The sequence below is a fragment of the Callospermophilus lateralis genome, chromosome 18, assembly GCF_048772815.1.
Source record: "Callospermophilus lateralis isolate mCalLat2 chromosome 18, mCalLat2.hap1, whole genome shotgun sequence".
In the NCBI taxonomy this organism is placed as follows: domain Eukaryota; kingdom Metazoa; phylum Chordata; class Mammalia; order Rodentia; family Sciuridae; genus Callospermophilus; species Callospermophilus lateralis.
This window is the reverse complement of record NC_135322.1, coordinates 5,112,573-5,128,924: the sequence shown is the minus strand read 5'-3', so window position 1 is coordinate 5,128,924 and position 16,352 is coordinate 5,112,573. Positions and strand designations below refer to the sequence as shown.

At 45.1% G+C, this 16,352-nt stretch overlaps 1 protein-coding gene and 1 long non-coding RNA gene across 2 annotated transcripts; one reads left to right on the top strand and one right to left on the bottom strand.

The window, feature by feature from the left end:
• Nucleotides 1-85: 85 nt before the first annotated feature.
• On the bottom strand, nucleotides 86-2,017 carry LOC143384008 (uncharacterized). The gene is made up of 2 exons (XR_013089237.1): nucleotides 1,754-2,017; nucleotides 86-383 (listed from the first exon to the last, which is right to left on the bottom strand). It is a non-coding gene; the product is annotated as an uncharacterized LOC143384008 (long non-coding RNA).
• Nucleotides 2,018-2,204: 187 nt separating this feature from the next.
• LOC143383733 (uncharacterized) lies at nucleotides 2,205-16,100 on the top strand. Its single transcript, XM_076838620.2, has 7 exons — nucleotides 2,205-2,444; nucleotides 7,502-7,677; nucleotides 9,708-9,808; nucleotides 11,892-12,104; nucleotides 12,849-12,975; nucleotides 13,263-13,358; nucleotides 14,504-16,100. The coding sequence occupies exons 4-7, from the start codon at nucleotides 12,090-12,092 to the stop codon at nucleotides 15,997-15,999; spliced, it is 1,734 nt and encodes a 577-aa protein (XP_076694735.2). The 5' UTR covers nucleotides 2,205-2,444; nucleotides 7,502-7,677; nucleotides 9,708-9,808; nucleotides 11,892-12,089; the 3' UTR covers nucleotides 16,000-16,100.
• Nucleotides 16,101-16,352: the final 252 nt, after the last annotated feature.

The following is a 16,352-nucleotide window of genomic DNA, read 5'->3' as shown; positions in this document are numbered from 1 at the left end:
ACACCTTGACATCTACTAGAAACCATATGAGACAATAATTTTTTGTTTCAACCCAATTTTTAAAATTCAAAGGCATAGCCTACCATACTTGATATTTGCCTCTTTTATTTCATTCCCAATGATACATTTCCTTCCATTATTTCCTCTTTTCTAGAACATCAATTTGAATAACTCTGCTTGAAAAAATTTCTAGATTTCCTAGGAACAAGGATCTTGTTTTCTCTCTCCAGTTATCATTAAGTTTATTTAATCCAGTTTATAAATGCTGAGTCCTCTAATCATCTCTGCCATGTAGAATCTGGTCCCCAACTCCATGTTGAGTGGATCCTCCTTTGAGTTTCATTGTGGTTGGCTTCTGTATGTTGCAGGCCTTGTTGTCAACACTGGGAACACATCAAAGAACCAAGCAGGTGAAGTGATGGCCTTGATGGATTATGAGGGGACTGAATCCACACAAAGCAATTCAGTTGGGGGCTGGGGATACAGCACAGTTGGTAGAGTGCCTGCCTCGTGCACAAGGCTGTGGGTTCCATCCCCAGCACCACCAGAAAACAAAAGCCCCCACAATTCAGTTGATAAAATCTAGGAAGAAATATAAGTCTGGTGCATTCATTGATTGTACTCAAAGGCATATTTTAGTAAGTTTTCAGGGAAGACTTTTCTGGGCAGATGGAATTGGAGCCAGGACTTCAGTGTATGGAAAGGAGATATATTTGTAAGTCTAGAACACTACAGGTTGTTTCTGTTTTTTCTAGGATACTGCATTTCTTTTTTTTTTTTTTTTATGTTGGTGGGGATCAAACTCCGGGCCATATGCATGTGAGGCAAGCATTCTACCATCTGAGCTATATCCCCAGCCCAGGACACTGTATTTCTAAAAGAAACTTTCCTGGAGAGAACATAATAACGAAAAATCAAACAAGCTAGATGTGGTGGCATATGCCTATAATCTCAACAATTCAGGAGGCTGAGGCAGGTGGACTTAAGTTCATGGCCAGCCCTGGCAACTTAGTGAAACCTTGTTTCAGGATAAAATTTAAAAGGGCTGAAGATGTTGAGTTGCTCGTCGTTACACTGGCCCAGTTACAAAAAATTATAAATTCCTGTACATCTGAGCAAAATGAAAAAAATCTCAAATCACCATAACTGTACCTAGGAATCAATAACAATATATTCTCCCAAAATGTTCAAATGCATGTCAGTGTACCTTATAAAGGGAAATGAGACGAGTCTTTTATATTTATTGCTTGGTGAACTTCTGTATCAATCATCTAAAACTATTTTTCTAAAGCCAAAATGTTTATGATAAAGTAATTAATGATTACACATGTTAACTTGAGACTCGCAAAATAGTTTTTTTCTAAGTAAACAATTATTCTCTACCTCTAGTACAAATTCTCATGCTATTAAACCAATCGCAATTAAAAAAAGAAAGAAACCAAACTTGATTGCTACCAGCGAGATGACACACACTATCTGCAGGTTGCCTTTTTTTTTTTTTTGGTATTCTGAAAATAGTTAAATTTTATACTGACAACTGTAATACAGGCTTTTTTGTGTCCTTATTTCTGTCCCTGGGCACTGGGAATCGAACCCTTACTGCTCCTCCACTCAGCCACATCCCCAGTCTCCTAAGTTGCTGAGGCTGGATTTGACCTTGTGCTCCTCCAGCCTCCGCCTCGCGATCCGCTAGGATCACAGGAAGGGCCGGCGCTCGCCGGAGGTTAAGTGGGCTTAAAAACAAAGGCAGAACCTTGGTACCGACGCAAGGCGTTAGGACCGCGGCCTCCTGACTGCCCGTCCCCAGCGCCCGCCGCCATCTTAGCTTGCTTCCGGAAGGACCGACAATCTGCAGCTCCTGCCCCTTCCCCGCTGGAGGCAGCTGCACAGCCCGGAGCAGGAGCCCGCCATTCACAGGCCCCCGCCCATTCCCGGCTTCGCCTAGCACCCAATCCTGGTTCCTCGCGCTCCACCTACGCCTGCGTCACAACCCAGGATGCCCTCCTTGCCCGGTGCGCACGCCCTTCTGTGCGTCTCGCGCGCCGACCCGGCATCTCTTCCGGGTCGCGGGCGCTAGCGTGCCCTGTGTACGGACCCGCGGTCCTCCACGATGGCCGCTCCCATGGCGTCCCTCGGGAGCCGCCATCTTTCTTCCTCCCCGACCGGACGTGCAAGATACCGCCGGCGCCCAGTCGGCCTCGGACAGGCACTGGCCTCCGAGAACGTTCGCGGTTAGCACGGCGTCGCAGACCGTCCCGGTCAAGCGGAAGGATGAGGCCTTGAGGGGCGGGAGGGATTTGCCACCTTGGGTCCTGGAGTTCCTCTCGGCAGAAGGCCGCGGCGGGCGTGGCCTGCTCGCTACTGTGCAGCTGCCTCCATCCCCTCTGCCCCTTCCTGGCGTCGCGGCCGGCGCAGGGACTTCCGGGTGTGGAGGCGTCCCGCAGGTGAGCGGCAACGCCGGAGTGGCGGGAGGCAGGCGGGCGGGGACCCCCGCGTGGGGTGGGCCGCACAGGACCAGGGTCTAGGACCCCACCCAGGGCCCGACCTGCGGGCGGATGGCACCGTCGCCTTAAGCTGGCGCAGAGGCGTCGTTGGTCCGGCCGCTGGGGAGGCGAGGCCGAAGGAGGCAGGGGAAGCTGGAGGCCAGCCTCAGCAGCTCAGCCCCAAGTAAAAATAAAGGGCCGGGGCGTGGCTCGGTGGTTAAGCACCCCGGGGTTCAGTCCTCGTACGGGGGGTGGGAGGGGGTTGTGGTGGGCCACTGGGGCAGCCGGCGGTTCCAGGCCCCTGGAGGAGGTTCCCGGCGGTCCTGCCCACGCTCCTCCAGTCTCCCCCGACCCTGCTTTGGCAGTCATTTGTAGCGCCAAGCCGGACCCCGGAGCTATCCCCCTGACCCCGGTTGAGGCTTTTTCATTCCCTCTTTCCCTTGGAGCTGTCGAAGTTTCTTTTTAGACTTTCCCGAGGTTTAAGTGAAGTACTCTACGGCTCCCCTCCTGAACCACTCCAGGGTCTGACGGTGTGGCCAGGGTCGTGCAGCCATTGCCACAGTCGGATTTTAACCTTGCCTCATCCCCACCGACGGGCCCCAAGCCGCAGCCCCTTCTCAGCCCAGGCACAACCGCGGACCTTCCTGCCTCCCCAGCCCGCAGCTGGACTTTGCTTCTGGGTCTGGGGCTGGGGATGGAGCCAGGGCTTGGCAGGTGGGGCCAGCACTACCCCTGACCTGCGCCCCGCAGGCCGTGTTTGTGGGTCGTCCTCCTCCTGCCTGGGCCGCTGAGTAGCTGCGGTTACAGGTGTGGGCCTCCTGCTTGACTCACGAGGGCCCTTTGCCTGGTTTGTTCCACGCAGCGTTTTGATGTCGCCCTCTTGGTGTGAATGAGCGGTTCCTTTTCCTTAGAATTCTGCTGTGGGCTGCGCTCTTTCTGCCGGTGGGTGGATTCGCTGCTTGGTCAGCACCTTTGGCTACTGAAGTCCGACTCCTGTGAATACTGTTGATCGGGTCTCTGTGTTCACAGATATTTTTCTTTCGCTGGGGCACATCTCTAGAAGTGGATTATGCTGTTGGTGTATGTAAGACTTTTTGAGAAACTCTGGAGCGTTTCCCAGAGTGGTTGTACTTGGCCTGTGGTATCAGGAAGACCATGGCCAGCGTCTCTTTGGGGGGTTCTTCCTGCCCAGGGGAATCCAAGCCACCCTAAAACTTAAGATCTCAAATAATTAGCAAATAACAAAGCACAAATACTCAGAAATATATTTACAAGAAAGCAAAGCCCCTGATAGATCTAGTCCACATGGGCTCTGGAATTAGACAAAGGGAAAATGGCTCTGGAGGTTTATTTAAGGGGTCCATCAAAGGCAGGGATAAGGTTTCAAGGGCGGAGTCTTTGTAGTCCAAAGGTTGAATGACATCTTGGCAGGTCACACCCATCTCAGGTGCTGGGTGGATCTTTGGCCGAGCTTGAGGGGGAAATTCAGTGTATCAGGTGGTCATGCTCTGTGGGGGCGCGGGGTGCGCCATAGGGAGTTCCCAGTGCCAGACTGATCCCCTCCGGAGGCTGATGTGCACAATGGTCCACACACAGCCCAGGGACAGCTTGTGACAATGTGGGAGTTCAGCATTTCCACAGCCATTCTTTGTAGGCATTGTAAGAGGCGTAAAGTAGTATTTTGGGGTTTTGGTCTGTGTCTAATATTGGCTGACTATGGTAAGCATTTTGTCATGTACTTGCCCTTGTGTATCATCTTTGGTGAATATGTCTTTAGTCCTTTGCCAGTATTCTCGAGAGGTTTATTTTGTATTGTTGATTTTTGAGAATTCTTCATATAGTCTGTATACTAATTCTATGCTTTGCAAAGGTTTTCTCTCAGTTTTTGGCGTTTCGTTCTTAGGATTTCCCATATAGAGATCATATTGTCTAGGAATAAGGACAGTGTTACTATGCATTTCCAATCTTGATGCCTTTACTTATTTGTTACCTTACCAAACTAGTTAGACTTTCTAGTATAGTGATGTATGGAAAGGTTGAAAGCAACTTTGTTCTCAACTCTAATGGAAAAACGTTCTGGATTTTTACTATTAAGTTTGTTGTTAGTTTTGGCTTTTCATAAATACCCTCTATTAGTTTGAGTAAGTTCTCATCTGTTCTTAGTATTCTGAATGCTTTACTTATGAATTGATTTTAACATTATACACTGCAGGGAAGCGATGGCCAGCGTCTCATTGTGGGGTTCTTCTTCATGCCATCGAGGGTGTAAGCCACCTGAGAACTTAAAGTCTAAAATAATTAGTGAAGGGGCTGAGGCTGTGGCTCAGCAGTGGAGCACTTGCCTAGCATGTGAGGCTCTGGGTTCGATCCTCAGCACCACATATGAGTAAATAAATAAGATAAAGGTATTGTGTCAACTACATCTAAAAAATATTAAAAAAATAGTGAAGAACAAAAGACAAAAAGGATAGAAATATATTTCCAAAAATGGAGCCCTGATAAATCCAGTCCACACAAGAGGCTGAGTTAGACAAAGAAGGAAGGCTCCAGGGGTTTACTTAAGGGAGGACATCAAAGGCAGGGATGAGGTTTCAAGGGTGGAGTCTTTCTTGGTTATATCTTGCAGTCAGCAAGTTGATTGACATCTTGACAGGTCACACCCATCTCAGGTGCTGTTTGGGACATGGCAGAGCAGGATAGGAATTCATAATGTGTGAGGGCAGTGAACCAGAGCACATGTCCACTGCCTTTCCCAGACCCCACATGTTCCTGTTTACTAGGCTTCATGTGTGGTGGCCCACACGCAGCCCATGGATGACTTGCAGCAATACACCACCCAGGATTCCCACAGTCCCTCTTAGCCATAGTTTATAATTCTTGGTAGATTGTGCCTCATAATATTCTGACACATTCTGATTAATTCATCAGGTCAATGTAAAAGCAGAACATGCAACCTGTATTGCTGGCAGCAACACAGATCTAAATCTGTTGCCACATCTCAACTCCAGTTGAGGGTCAGGACAGGCTTATAAAACTAAAAACTGCAAAAAGTGGGGACAGAAGACGCAATTGTAATCACAAGATACATTTCAAAAAAGTGGAAAATTATCAGGTTTTATATCAAAGAAAGTTACATTCTCAGAAATTACATTTTCGGAAGGGAGGAACAAGAGGTATGAATTTATACAGTGGTGCTGTCAAAATAGGAACTTGTGGTTAGGAGGCATAGGGGGCAGATGTGGGCACCAGGTGGGAGGGGGCCAACTTCATATAAGGTGGGATATCTGAACAAAATGGGCTAAGTCGGTGAGGAGTTTTGAAGTCAGCCCATAACAATCAATTTTGCTGGTATGTTGTTGTTTGTCGCCTGTGTTCATGAGGGATATTGGTCTGCAGTGTTCTTTTCCTCCACTGCCTTTGGTTTTGTTATCTGAATTAAAGCTTAGTGATCCTTAATGGCTTTGTAAAGCTGACTGGACCTCGGCTTTTCTAGTGAGATGAGTTTTCACATAGTATTCCTGAAGTGTTCCTAATTCAGTTACAAGTTCAACTTCTGTAGTTACTATATAGCCATTCAAATTTTTTAAAACTCTTTTCCTGTTATTTATGTCTAGACAAATGCTGATTCAAGGGACGAATGCCTAGTTATCGCCATCTATCAGAGCTGGTGACCTAATGCTGGGTTCACAAAATATGACTATTCCGATAACTTAAGAAGATGGCATAGAAAGCACAGAAACAGAAGAAGTACACTTTCAAAATCTGGGATGGCTCTGTGACCATAGGGGTCTGTGGAAAGAGACAGAACCACTGGAATTCTTTATTCTTACACAGGGGACGCACAGGGGGAGGTTCCATGGAATATTCCTTCTATCCCAGAAAGGCCAAAGGAGTAGGATTACAAAGCAACAGGTGAGTGTAACTCAGCCCTGTTGGGTGACGCCCACTCCTGGAGCCACACCTTCCTTATCCGAGTGGAGGTGAAGCCCAGTGTATTGTGGGTGCAATGACTGTTCAGTACCCTTTACTCAAGACTTCTGTCCATAGTAGCTCCCAATACCTAGTCTTACCTGCATCCCACACAGGTGGTGGAAATGGGGTTCCCCTTAGTGGAACGGGGTGGCTGAGAAAAGCTAGGAAAAGTAGAAGAACAAAAAAAACACAGGACACAGAAAATAATTTCAAAAGCAGGGGCAGGACTGGCAAGCCTATCACATGGATTGAGCTTCTAGACCACTGGCGAAGTGGAGCTTGTGCTTGCTTTATTTATATTAGGAAACATCAAAAACTCTCCATAGAATTTCCTTCACCAAAAAAGGTTAAAGGAGGGCTGTCTAGTACCCAACGGTTACACCCATCTCCAGAGCTGCTATGAGGGGTCTTCCTAGGAGAGTGGACATAAAGGTCATGTGCATTGGGCAATCTATTGCCACAGGAGAGCCATGATAGTTCGCGGTGCCAAACCAAAATCTCCCCAGCTACCATACCAAGAGAAGACCCTCAAGTAATTCACAGATGGCTTCCTGCAGCCTAGAAAGATAATTTTTTATGTGGGGGTAGTTTCGTGTATCTATTTTTTGTTTATGGCATAAAATTGTTTGTGATATTATCTTGTAAACCTTTCAATTCTTGATGATGTCATCTTTCTTTTTTTGGTAACTGGGGTCACTTTACCACTGAGCTATGTCCCCAGTTGTCGGGGGCCATCCTGAGCAGGAGTAAAGCACCCCCCCATCCCCGGCCTTGAGTAATGAAGGTATTGAACTGGCATCGCAAGTCACATGTGGGAGGCCAACCTTACACGTGGCTGAGTTACATTTCCCTGCTGGGTGCTGAGGTTCTCAGTTGCAGAAATGTGGCACCCTTCTTGGGTGTGTCTTGCTACAGCCCCTGGGTGAAGCTATGCTCACCTGTTCCTTTGTAATATAAGCCCTTGCCCTGTTTAGGATAGAATCTTCCATGGAAGTGCCTTGTGTGTGTCCCCTTCTCTTACTGTGCCCTTGGTGTGGCCTACCCAGGTGTCAGTCAACCTGCTGACAGTGGACATCATGAAGACACTCAGCCCCCTGAAACCTGACCCCTTGCCTCATTTGAATAGCTTCTCCTCAAAAGGGGTCAGTGTGTGCTCTTGCTCTCTCTCTTCCTGTGGACCCTTAAGATCAGAGGAGCCGACTCAGCGACCCCAAAGAAAAAGGTATTTGTGTCTCTTATGTGGTTATTTCGTGCAGCCCAGTTAGCCCAGTTTAACTGGAGTGACCCCTGAGCCTTTTAGTCGCAAGAACAGAAACCCGGCAGTCACACGCTGTGCAAAGCTGCCGTAGTCTGGCTGGGCACAAATCACGAGCCACTCACAGCTTTGTAGATTCAAACAGCAATTCTTTATTCCCGATCTCACACCGGCCTTCTACAAACACGTTCTGGGGAAATCCACGTTCTCTGCCCAAATCCACACCACTTCACTGGGCTTCTGTCTCCCAAATATATTCTGAATCCCGTGAGAACTCAAGGGGAACTCAGGCAGCAGGATACGCCCTATTCTAAATGGGGAACGCCCTAAACTTGGATTATGCTAAACCGGGAACACCCTAAACACGGATCCACCCTGGTCCTTGAGCAAGGTCACCTTACATGCAATGTCGCTGCAAAATGTCCTATTTCCATGAGTACTTCCACTAAAGAAACATGGGGGTACACTGGCAAGGAAATTGTCATACCTACTTGGCTGATGGCTCCCAGCACAAAGCAAGTGGGCCTTACCTTTGCTGGCAAGGGAGTCTTCAGCCCTGGGCGTGAGTGTTATCCAGTGGGATTGGGCCATCTCCCTTTCTGAAATGCTATCCCCTGCCTTATTTGGTGGGATATTCTATCTAATGTCTTTTCCCTAATAAATAGAGGGGTTCTGGATGCACTCTTTCTTTCTAGCACTGTCCAGCGTGGAGCTGACCCTTAAGGTCCCAGAGTAGGCCCACCCTCCACCTGAGAAACTCATGTTTGTTGATGAGTCGTTGGCTTCCCGTTTCTCAGTTTATTCCTGCAGCCAGCTCCCGGGAACCCAGCTCATCTTGCCAGCCCTGCCAGCTGCCAGGATCCAGCCTTTTTAATGTTAATTTTGAGACACACTCTGGCAAAGTTGCTGAGGCTGGTTCAGAACTTGGGGTCCTCTTGCCTAGCTCCTGAGTGGTTGGGGTCACAGGAGTGCACCACCACACTCAGCCACCTGCTTATTTCTGCTTTTAGCTTTTGTTGTAGTGGGGACCAAAGCCAGGTATCTTCAACCACATGACCAGCATTCTAGCTTCATAATAGAGGTCTGAAGCATAAAAACTAACTAGTGAGTTTTAAAATTAAAGAGACATGATTCTTGTTACCTTTATTGCCCAGCTCAGAGATGGCTCCTCCTAGCTCCTCCAGCCACCTAATGCGGTGGTGAGGTTAACACAAGAAGCGAGAGGGAGGGAGGGAGGGAGAGGGGGAAGGGGAGGGAGAACATGCCAGGGAGTGAGCTTTTATTGGGGAACAAACAATTCAAGGGAAAATTCCATCCAATGAAGGTCGAGGAGGGCAGCATTCCAAGGTCAGGGTCAGTGATTGGTCCTTGGGTCAGTGGTCAGGCACACCTCCACATGGACAAGCCCTCACACCCGGGACAGGGTGGGGAGGGCTCTGACACAGTTGTGTCTAAGTGCCTCTCACCCAAGCCAGGGAGGTAACTCAAATCATATGTGAGGATGGCTTCCCACAAGATATGCAAGCAAGCCCTGTGCCACTAAGCTGCACTCCGCACTCTCACAGATTTGGGTTTTTTTTTTTTTGTTTGTTTGTTTGTTTTTTCCTGACTTAGTTAATTTCTTTCTTTTTTCTTGGTTGCTCTATGGTTGCTCTAGTTAACATTTTCATTTTTGTTGATTTTTTTTTCAAGTAAATACATTTGGGTTCACTGACTTTTTTAATTACTTTTTTGTTTTCTAGTTCATTGATTTCCACCTTTGTCTTTATTAGTTTTTTTCAGTCTGCTGCTTTGGGTTTCACTTTCTCTTTCTATAGTTTCTCTTGAGAAACTATATGGGAAAGTTAGAGTAGTGATTTGAGAGTGCTGATATGATCTTTTTCTTTTGATTTAAAGCTATGAATTTTCTTTACTATTTTAGGAGTATTTAGGTAATGCTCTTATTTGTTTCTAGTCAGTTTAAATATTGTCCCATGTGATTTTCTTTTTTAACACAGGGTTCTTGGGAGCCGTTGTGGAAACATGCCCTGAAGTCTTGAGCAAGAGAAACTGAACAATTATTGCGGCCCACAGTAACTTGGGCTCTGCCTCAGCTCAGGTAAGGAGGCGTGGCTCCAGGAGCAGGCGTCACCTGGTGGGGTTGAGCTGCACTCACCTGTTCCTTGTAATCCTACCCCTTGCCTCATTTGAATGGCCTCCCCAATAAAACCGGGTTTGAGGCTGCTCTCTCTCTTCCTTGCCTGCCTTGCCTCCTTTATGGGAGCTGGGTCAGAGGAGCCGTCCCAGAACCAAAGAAAAGGCATTTCTCTGTCTCTGTGTGATTCTTTCTTTTTCTTTCTTTTTTTTTTAAGAGAGAAGAGAATTTTAATATTTATTTATTTATTTTGGTTTTCAGCGGACACAACATCTTTGTTTGTATGTGGTGCTGAGGATCAAACCCGGGCCGCACGCATGCCAGGCTAGCGTGTACCGCTTAAGCCACATCCCCAGCCCCTCTATGTGATTATTTCATGCCAGCCCCATTCACCTGGAGTGACCCTGACTGGTCGTGTGTCACGACACATGGTTGTTCAAAACTGATCTCTTTGGGTTAGGTCGTGCCTGTGATCCCAGCTGCTCTGGGGGTTGAAGCTGGAGTATTGAATGTTCAAGGCCAGCCTGGGTAACTTAGCAAGACTCTTTCAAAATAAAATATAAATAAATAAATAAAAAAGGACTGGGGATGTAGCTCAGTGTTAGAGCGTCTCTGAATTTTGTCCCCAGTAGGGTGTGGGGGCTGGGGTTTGGGGGTTTGGGGGAGATCTGGTTAGAGGAGTGTACTCTTTAATATCTAAATGCTTGGATATTTCTTAAATTTTCTCCTGAAGTATTCCTAATTCAATTCTGTTGTGGTTGGTAAATATATTGGATTTATTGGTACTTGCTTTACACCCTAGCATATGATCTTTTGTGGAAAATGTTATGTGCACTTTTTTTTAGTTATGCATGACAGTAGAAAGTATTTTGGCAGAATATACACACCGAGTGTGACTTATTCTACGTAAGTCCCCAGTCTTGTGGTCGTGCGTGGTGTGGCTGGGTATACAGATCCCAGGCTGGGGAGTTAGGACCAGTTGGCTCTGCTGCCTTTTCTAGTCCCCTCCCCTGCATGTACTCTTGAAGTTGGATGTACAGCTTGCTGCTGATGAGTGAATGTGAAATGTAAGTGAAGTTGGTACTTTTCCAGTCTCCTGTGTCCTGCTGACTTTCTACTTGCTTTGTTTATTATTCAGAGTGAGGTGCTGCCTTATTTTTGGTTTGTCTGTTTTGCTTGTCAATTCTGTCAGGTTTTGCTTCCAGTGTTCTGGAGTTCTCTTGTTAGGTGTGTTTGGTTTGATGGTTATCATGTTTTCCTCATCTATATCTTTATAACTTTATTGCCAAATAGGAAAAGTCATCCAAGCCTTCATGTTCAGAGTTCCTGGGGTCTCTGTGGACATAGACTTGATTGGCTGCCTGCACGGCTGGCCTTTAGTCTCTAGCCTTGCAGAGGTCTAGCTGACAGCACTTGGTCCAGGACCCCTACCATAAATCACCTTGTTGACAAGGACACCCTCCCAAGGGCTGAGCTGCCTGGGTTAGCAAAGACCCTTATCAGGTCTGATCAAGCAGGATATTCCAAGGATTCCAAGGGCTTAGGTATTTCCTCACAGAAAGGAAGGGCCAAGCCTCTCTTATGTAAAGTTAATCCTTTGTTGCACAATATGAAATCAGATGATCTTTCAAAGTAAAAGTGTGTTCCTATGGAATGTACAAAGCCTTGTGAAGTGGTACATGCACACACCTGCTTTTTAAAGAGAGAATGTCCAGATCCTTAGAACCTTTTGTATCTTCTTTCCTAAAATTGATCTCTCTGAGAATTCACCTGCCTCTGAGGTACTGTGCTCTGCCCCTTGTGTTGTTGTTGTTTTTTTACTTCCCCTTAGTTGTCATCAACTTCTGATTTGCAAAAGAAGCTTGTCTTTCAATACAGTAGAGCCTTGGTGTATTGCCCCAGGGTGTGAATCCTTTGAGGTGCAAAGTAAAGGCAAAGTGTGAAATACTTGTGTCCTTTACTTAAGCTAAATGCAGGGCAACAGGGACAACATCTGGACCCAGGGGGAATATACACTTAAAGTCAGTTTGCTCTTTCCCCCACACAGGTCATTGCTTGGCAGAATCAAGAAGAATGGAGGAGAAGAATGAAGGGAAAAGGAAGAACTCCTAGAGTGTTACCATTTCTAAGGAACCTTAAACTGGATGCCAAGGTTTCTGAACATAATGAATGACTCCAGGGCTGTAGTAGAAGAGATATAAAACTTAGAATCCTGTTATCCATCATTTCCTGGGTATAGAGGAAAATGATTGAGCCTCAGGTGACTTTTTGATTTTTGTTGTACTTTTCTGATAGACTTCTGGAAGCCTGAAAAAAAAAAAATCTGTTCAACTGAAATAATTATAAATTGAATAATTGGGTTCTGGGGAGAAATTAACTTTGAACTAACTTCACAATTAGGGCAAATGGGGTCAGGAATATACTGTTCCACTAAATGACTTACTGTTTTGAACATAATAATGACTTGGTGGGTCCTGCAGGTTACAATAGATATCACCTCGCATCTAACATCTCCAAGAGCCATCACAACCAGAAAAACAAAATGATGTGTATTGATTTTTGGGAAAAAGCAGACCAGTCTCTTAGGAAATTTCCTTGCTGGGGTTTCAGAGATGATCTATGGACATGGAAGCTCTCTTTAACCCAAATCTTCTTAATCAGTTTTAATGATCTCTTATATTTTGGACAAATCTTGTATAATTTTTTTCTTTAACATTTATTTAAAAGCACTCTTATAAATTGAGAATGTGGAGTCTGTTCATGATCTATTCTCCTATTGACCATGAAGTCTGTTGTAATGGAGGCATGTTTAAATTGTCCTGATGTTATTTGCATGTTTACTATTTGGAAATTGTACTAAAATGTATGAATTTTACTCCTTCCAAAATTTGAGAAAGGTCTAAAGAAGTAGGCTATATGGTGAAAATTAGAGAACTTCCCTCATATTTCTTTTATATCAACGATTGGAATTTACATTCCTTTAAACAAAACTCTGTTTTTACAGGAATTGGTGACATTGGAAGATGTGGTTGTGAATTTCACCTTGGAGGAGTGGCAGCTCCTGGATCCTTCTCAGAAGAATCTGTACCAGGATGTGATGTTGGAAAATTATAATAATCTTGTCTCAGTAGGTAAGGTTAGGTCCCCTGTGTCACTTAGAAAGTCACATACTGTCCTTTGTCACCATTCAAAGCTTTGCCTTCATTGTGGTATTCTGAAGTGTTAGATTTTTAGTTCTCTAAAGTGCCATTTAGTTCCCCAAAGTGGCATTACCACTCCTGTTCTGGAAAACAAAAAAACAAAAAACTTTTACTTTGCATATGAGAAGTTTTGTCTCTCAGATATAATATTTTCCCACTTGACATCCTGTACCCTTATTCAACGTGTCTAAGTCATCTATTTTTTTTCTTATAAACAGGGTTTCAAAATATCAAACCACATGCACTCTCCAATTTGGAGCAAGGAGAAGAACTGTGGATGATAGAAGATGAAGTCCAGAATGGACCCTGTTCAGGTGAGTGTCTTAGTTCCTTTTGTGCTGCTATAAAAACACCTGAGACCGGGTAATTTATAAGGAACAGAGATATATTATTTATAGTTCTGCGGGCTGAGAAGTCCAAGATCAAGGGGTTTGTTTATGGCAAGGACCTTCATGCTGCATCATCACATGGCAGAAGGCAGAAGGGCAAGAGTGTGCAGGAGAGACAGCAAGAGGTCAGACTTGCAGCCTCATGCCCTTTTATATCATCACCATTAATCCAGTCATGAAAGCCCTTGGAGCCTGGTTACCTCTGAAAGATCCCACCTCTTAATACTGTTGCATTGGAGATTTTTAAGTTTCCAACATGAAGTTCTTGGGGACACACATTCAAACCATAGCAGTTAGTGAGAAGCAGTAGGGGAGTGGCTGTGAAAGTCATGGTCTGCTCATTGAGGGAGGTGTCACTGCTGTGAAGCATCTGAAGATACCTAAACAGCTTCTCCTCATATTTACCTCCCCATTTGGGAACTTTTGTTTTTAAGGTGTTTAGTTTTAAATATGTGCCTCCATTATCTCTTTTTGGATATAGTTCTTGTTTATTTCATCTCGTATCTTTATTTTTTTTCTTTGCTACTAGAATCATTCGGTTGACAATAAAGAGCTGTACCCCTCTTTATGTGTTTGTGAGCTCTTCATCACTGTGACCAAAATACTTGACCAGCTTAGGGGAGGAAAGACTTATCTTGGCTCATGGTTTCAGAGGATGCAGCTCATGGTTCACTCAAAGGCAGAAACATCCTAGTGGAAGGGTGTGGCAGAGGCAAGCTGCTTATCTCATGACAGAAGCAGAAAGAGAGGCAGGGGCCAGTGAAAATAATCCCTTCCAGAGAATGGCCTACTTCCTCCAACTTGATCCCATTTCTTAGTAGTCCATTTTGCCATTGCTGAATTAATCCATCTGATCAAATGGATTAATTAACTGATGAGCTCAGAGCCCTCATGATCCAGTCACTGCCTAAAACCCCAACTCTGAACTTTGCTGCATTGGGAACCATGCTTTCAACATACAAGCTTCTGGGGAACTTTCTAGATCCAGAATAGAACACCCACCAGATCATCTTCCAGGCATTTTTACTCCATACCATTCTCATGGAAAAATTTATTCTCTTCTTTCATAGAAATCAGGAAAGTTGATGGCCACCTGCAGAAGTACTCTCAAAACCAAAGATTCCTGAAGAGTATGCATCAATGCAGTGATCAGAATGCATTTAAAAATATCACTCATCTCAGCAAAACACATTTTATTCTACTGCAAAATCATGACACAACTTTGAAATTAAGATTAGGTTTAGTTAACCAGAAGAGAAGACATGAAATAAATAACCCTGTTGGTTTTAATGAAGGTGAGAAAATCTACCTACGCGATAAAGATGAACATACATTTACTGAAATGAAACTCGCTGAAAGTACAAAATGCACAGGTATTAAATGTCAAGCGTTCAAACATCAGAAGACTCAAAAAATTGAGAAACCCCTTGTATACACTGAAGGTGAGAAAACCTTCACCAGAAAGTCTCTGCTCCCTTATCATGGGAGCATTCATACCGGAGAGAAACCTGGGAGTGGTCAAGGTGAGAAATCTTCCAGAAGTGTCCTAACCACTAAGCATCAGAGGACTCATATAGGAGACCTTCCCTGTGTACTCAGTGAGTCCAGGAAGGGTCCTGCTGTGAAGAGCAGCCTCACTGTCAGTGAGCAGTCCCAGACAGGAGAGAAATCCTATCTGTGCAGTGAGTGTGGAAAGGGCTTTACAATGAAGCGCTATCTAATTGCTCATCAGCGAACTCACAGTGGAGAGAAACCTTTTGTATGCAGTGAATGTGGAAAAGGCTTCACTGTGAAGAGCAATCTCATTGTCCACCAGCGAACTCACACAGGGGAGAAACCCTATATATGCAGTGAATGTGGAAAAGGCTTCATCATGAGGCGCTATCTAGTTGTGCATCAGCGAACTCACACTGGAGAGAAACCCTATGTTTGTAATGAATGTGGAAAAGGCTTTACTGTGAAGAGCAATCTCATTGTGCATCAGAGATCTCATACAGGGGAAAAATCCTACATATGCAGTGAGTGTGGAAAAGGCTTCACTGTGAAACGCACTCTCATCATACATCAGCGGACTCACACAGGAGAAAAATCCTATATATGCAGTGAGTGTGGGAAAGCCTTCACCACCAAGCGCACTCTTGTTATACACCAGCGAACCCATACAGGAGAGAAACCCTACGAATGCAATGAATGTGGTAAAGCCTTCAGCCAGAAGATATGCCTCATACAACATGAGAGATGTCACACAGGAAAGACTCCCTTTGTATGTACTGAGTGTGGGAAATCCTATTCACACAAATATGGCCTCATTACCCATCAGCGAATTCACACAGGAGAGAAGCCCTATCAGTGCAGTGAATGTGGGAAAGCCTTTACTACAAAGTCAGTGCTCAATGTACACCGAAGAACTCATACTGGAGAGAGGCCCTACGGATGCAGTGATTGTGAGAAAGCCTTCTCCCACTTGTCGAACCTTGTTAAACACAAGAAAATGCACACCAGAGAAACGGATCGATTCATTCAAGTTGAAAATTCTTTTAATAGAGAGTCACAGCTCATCACTTAGGAGTGAACTTGTGCATCCCCAAAACACTGTGCAGGGTGGAAATATCTTCTGTGGCAACTCAGATTTCACTAAACATCCGTGTCTCTGGCTGATTGGAATGTAAACACGGCACAGCCAACTGGGTGCCCTCAGAACGATCTTCCCAGGAGATATGCCTGGTTGCAGTAAATATGATAGTGCCTTTGGTGATCCTTTACCTCTCATTTTCTGTCAATGAAAACAGATAAACTCAGATATACTCAGTATGGAGATCCCCTGTGCAAAATTTCTAGCTCATAATCTGGAAAGGCTATAACTAGATAAATTCTGTGAATGTAGAGACTAAGAAAGTCATCTTTGGAAAGACTATTTTC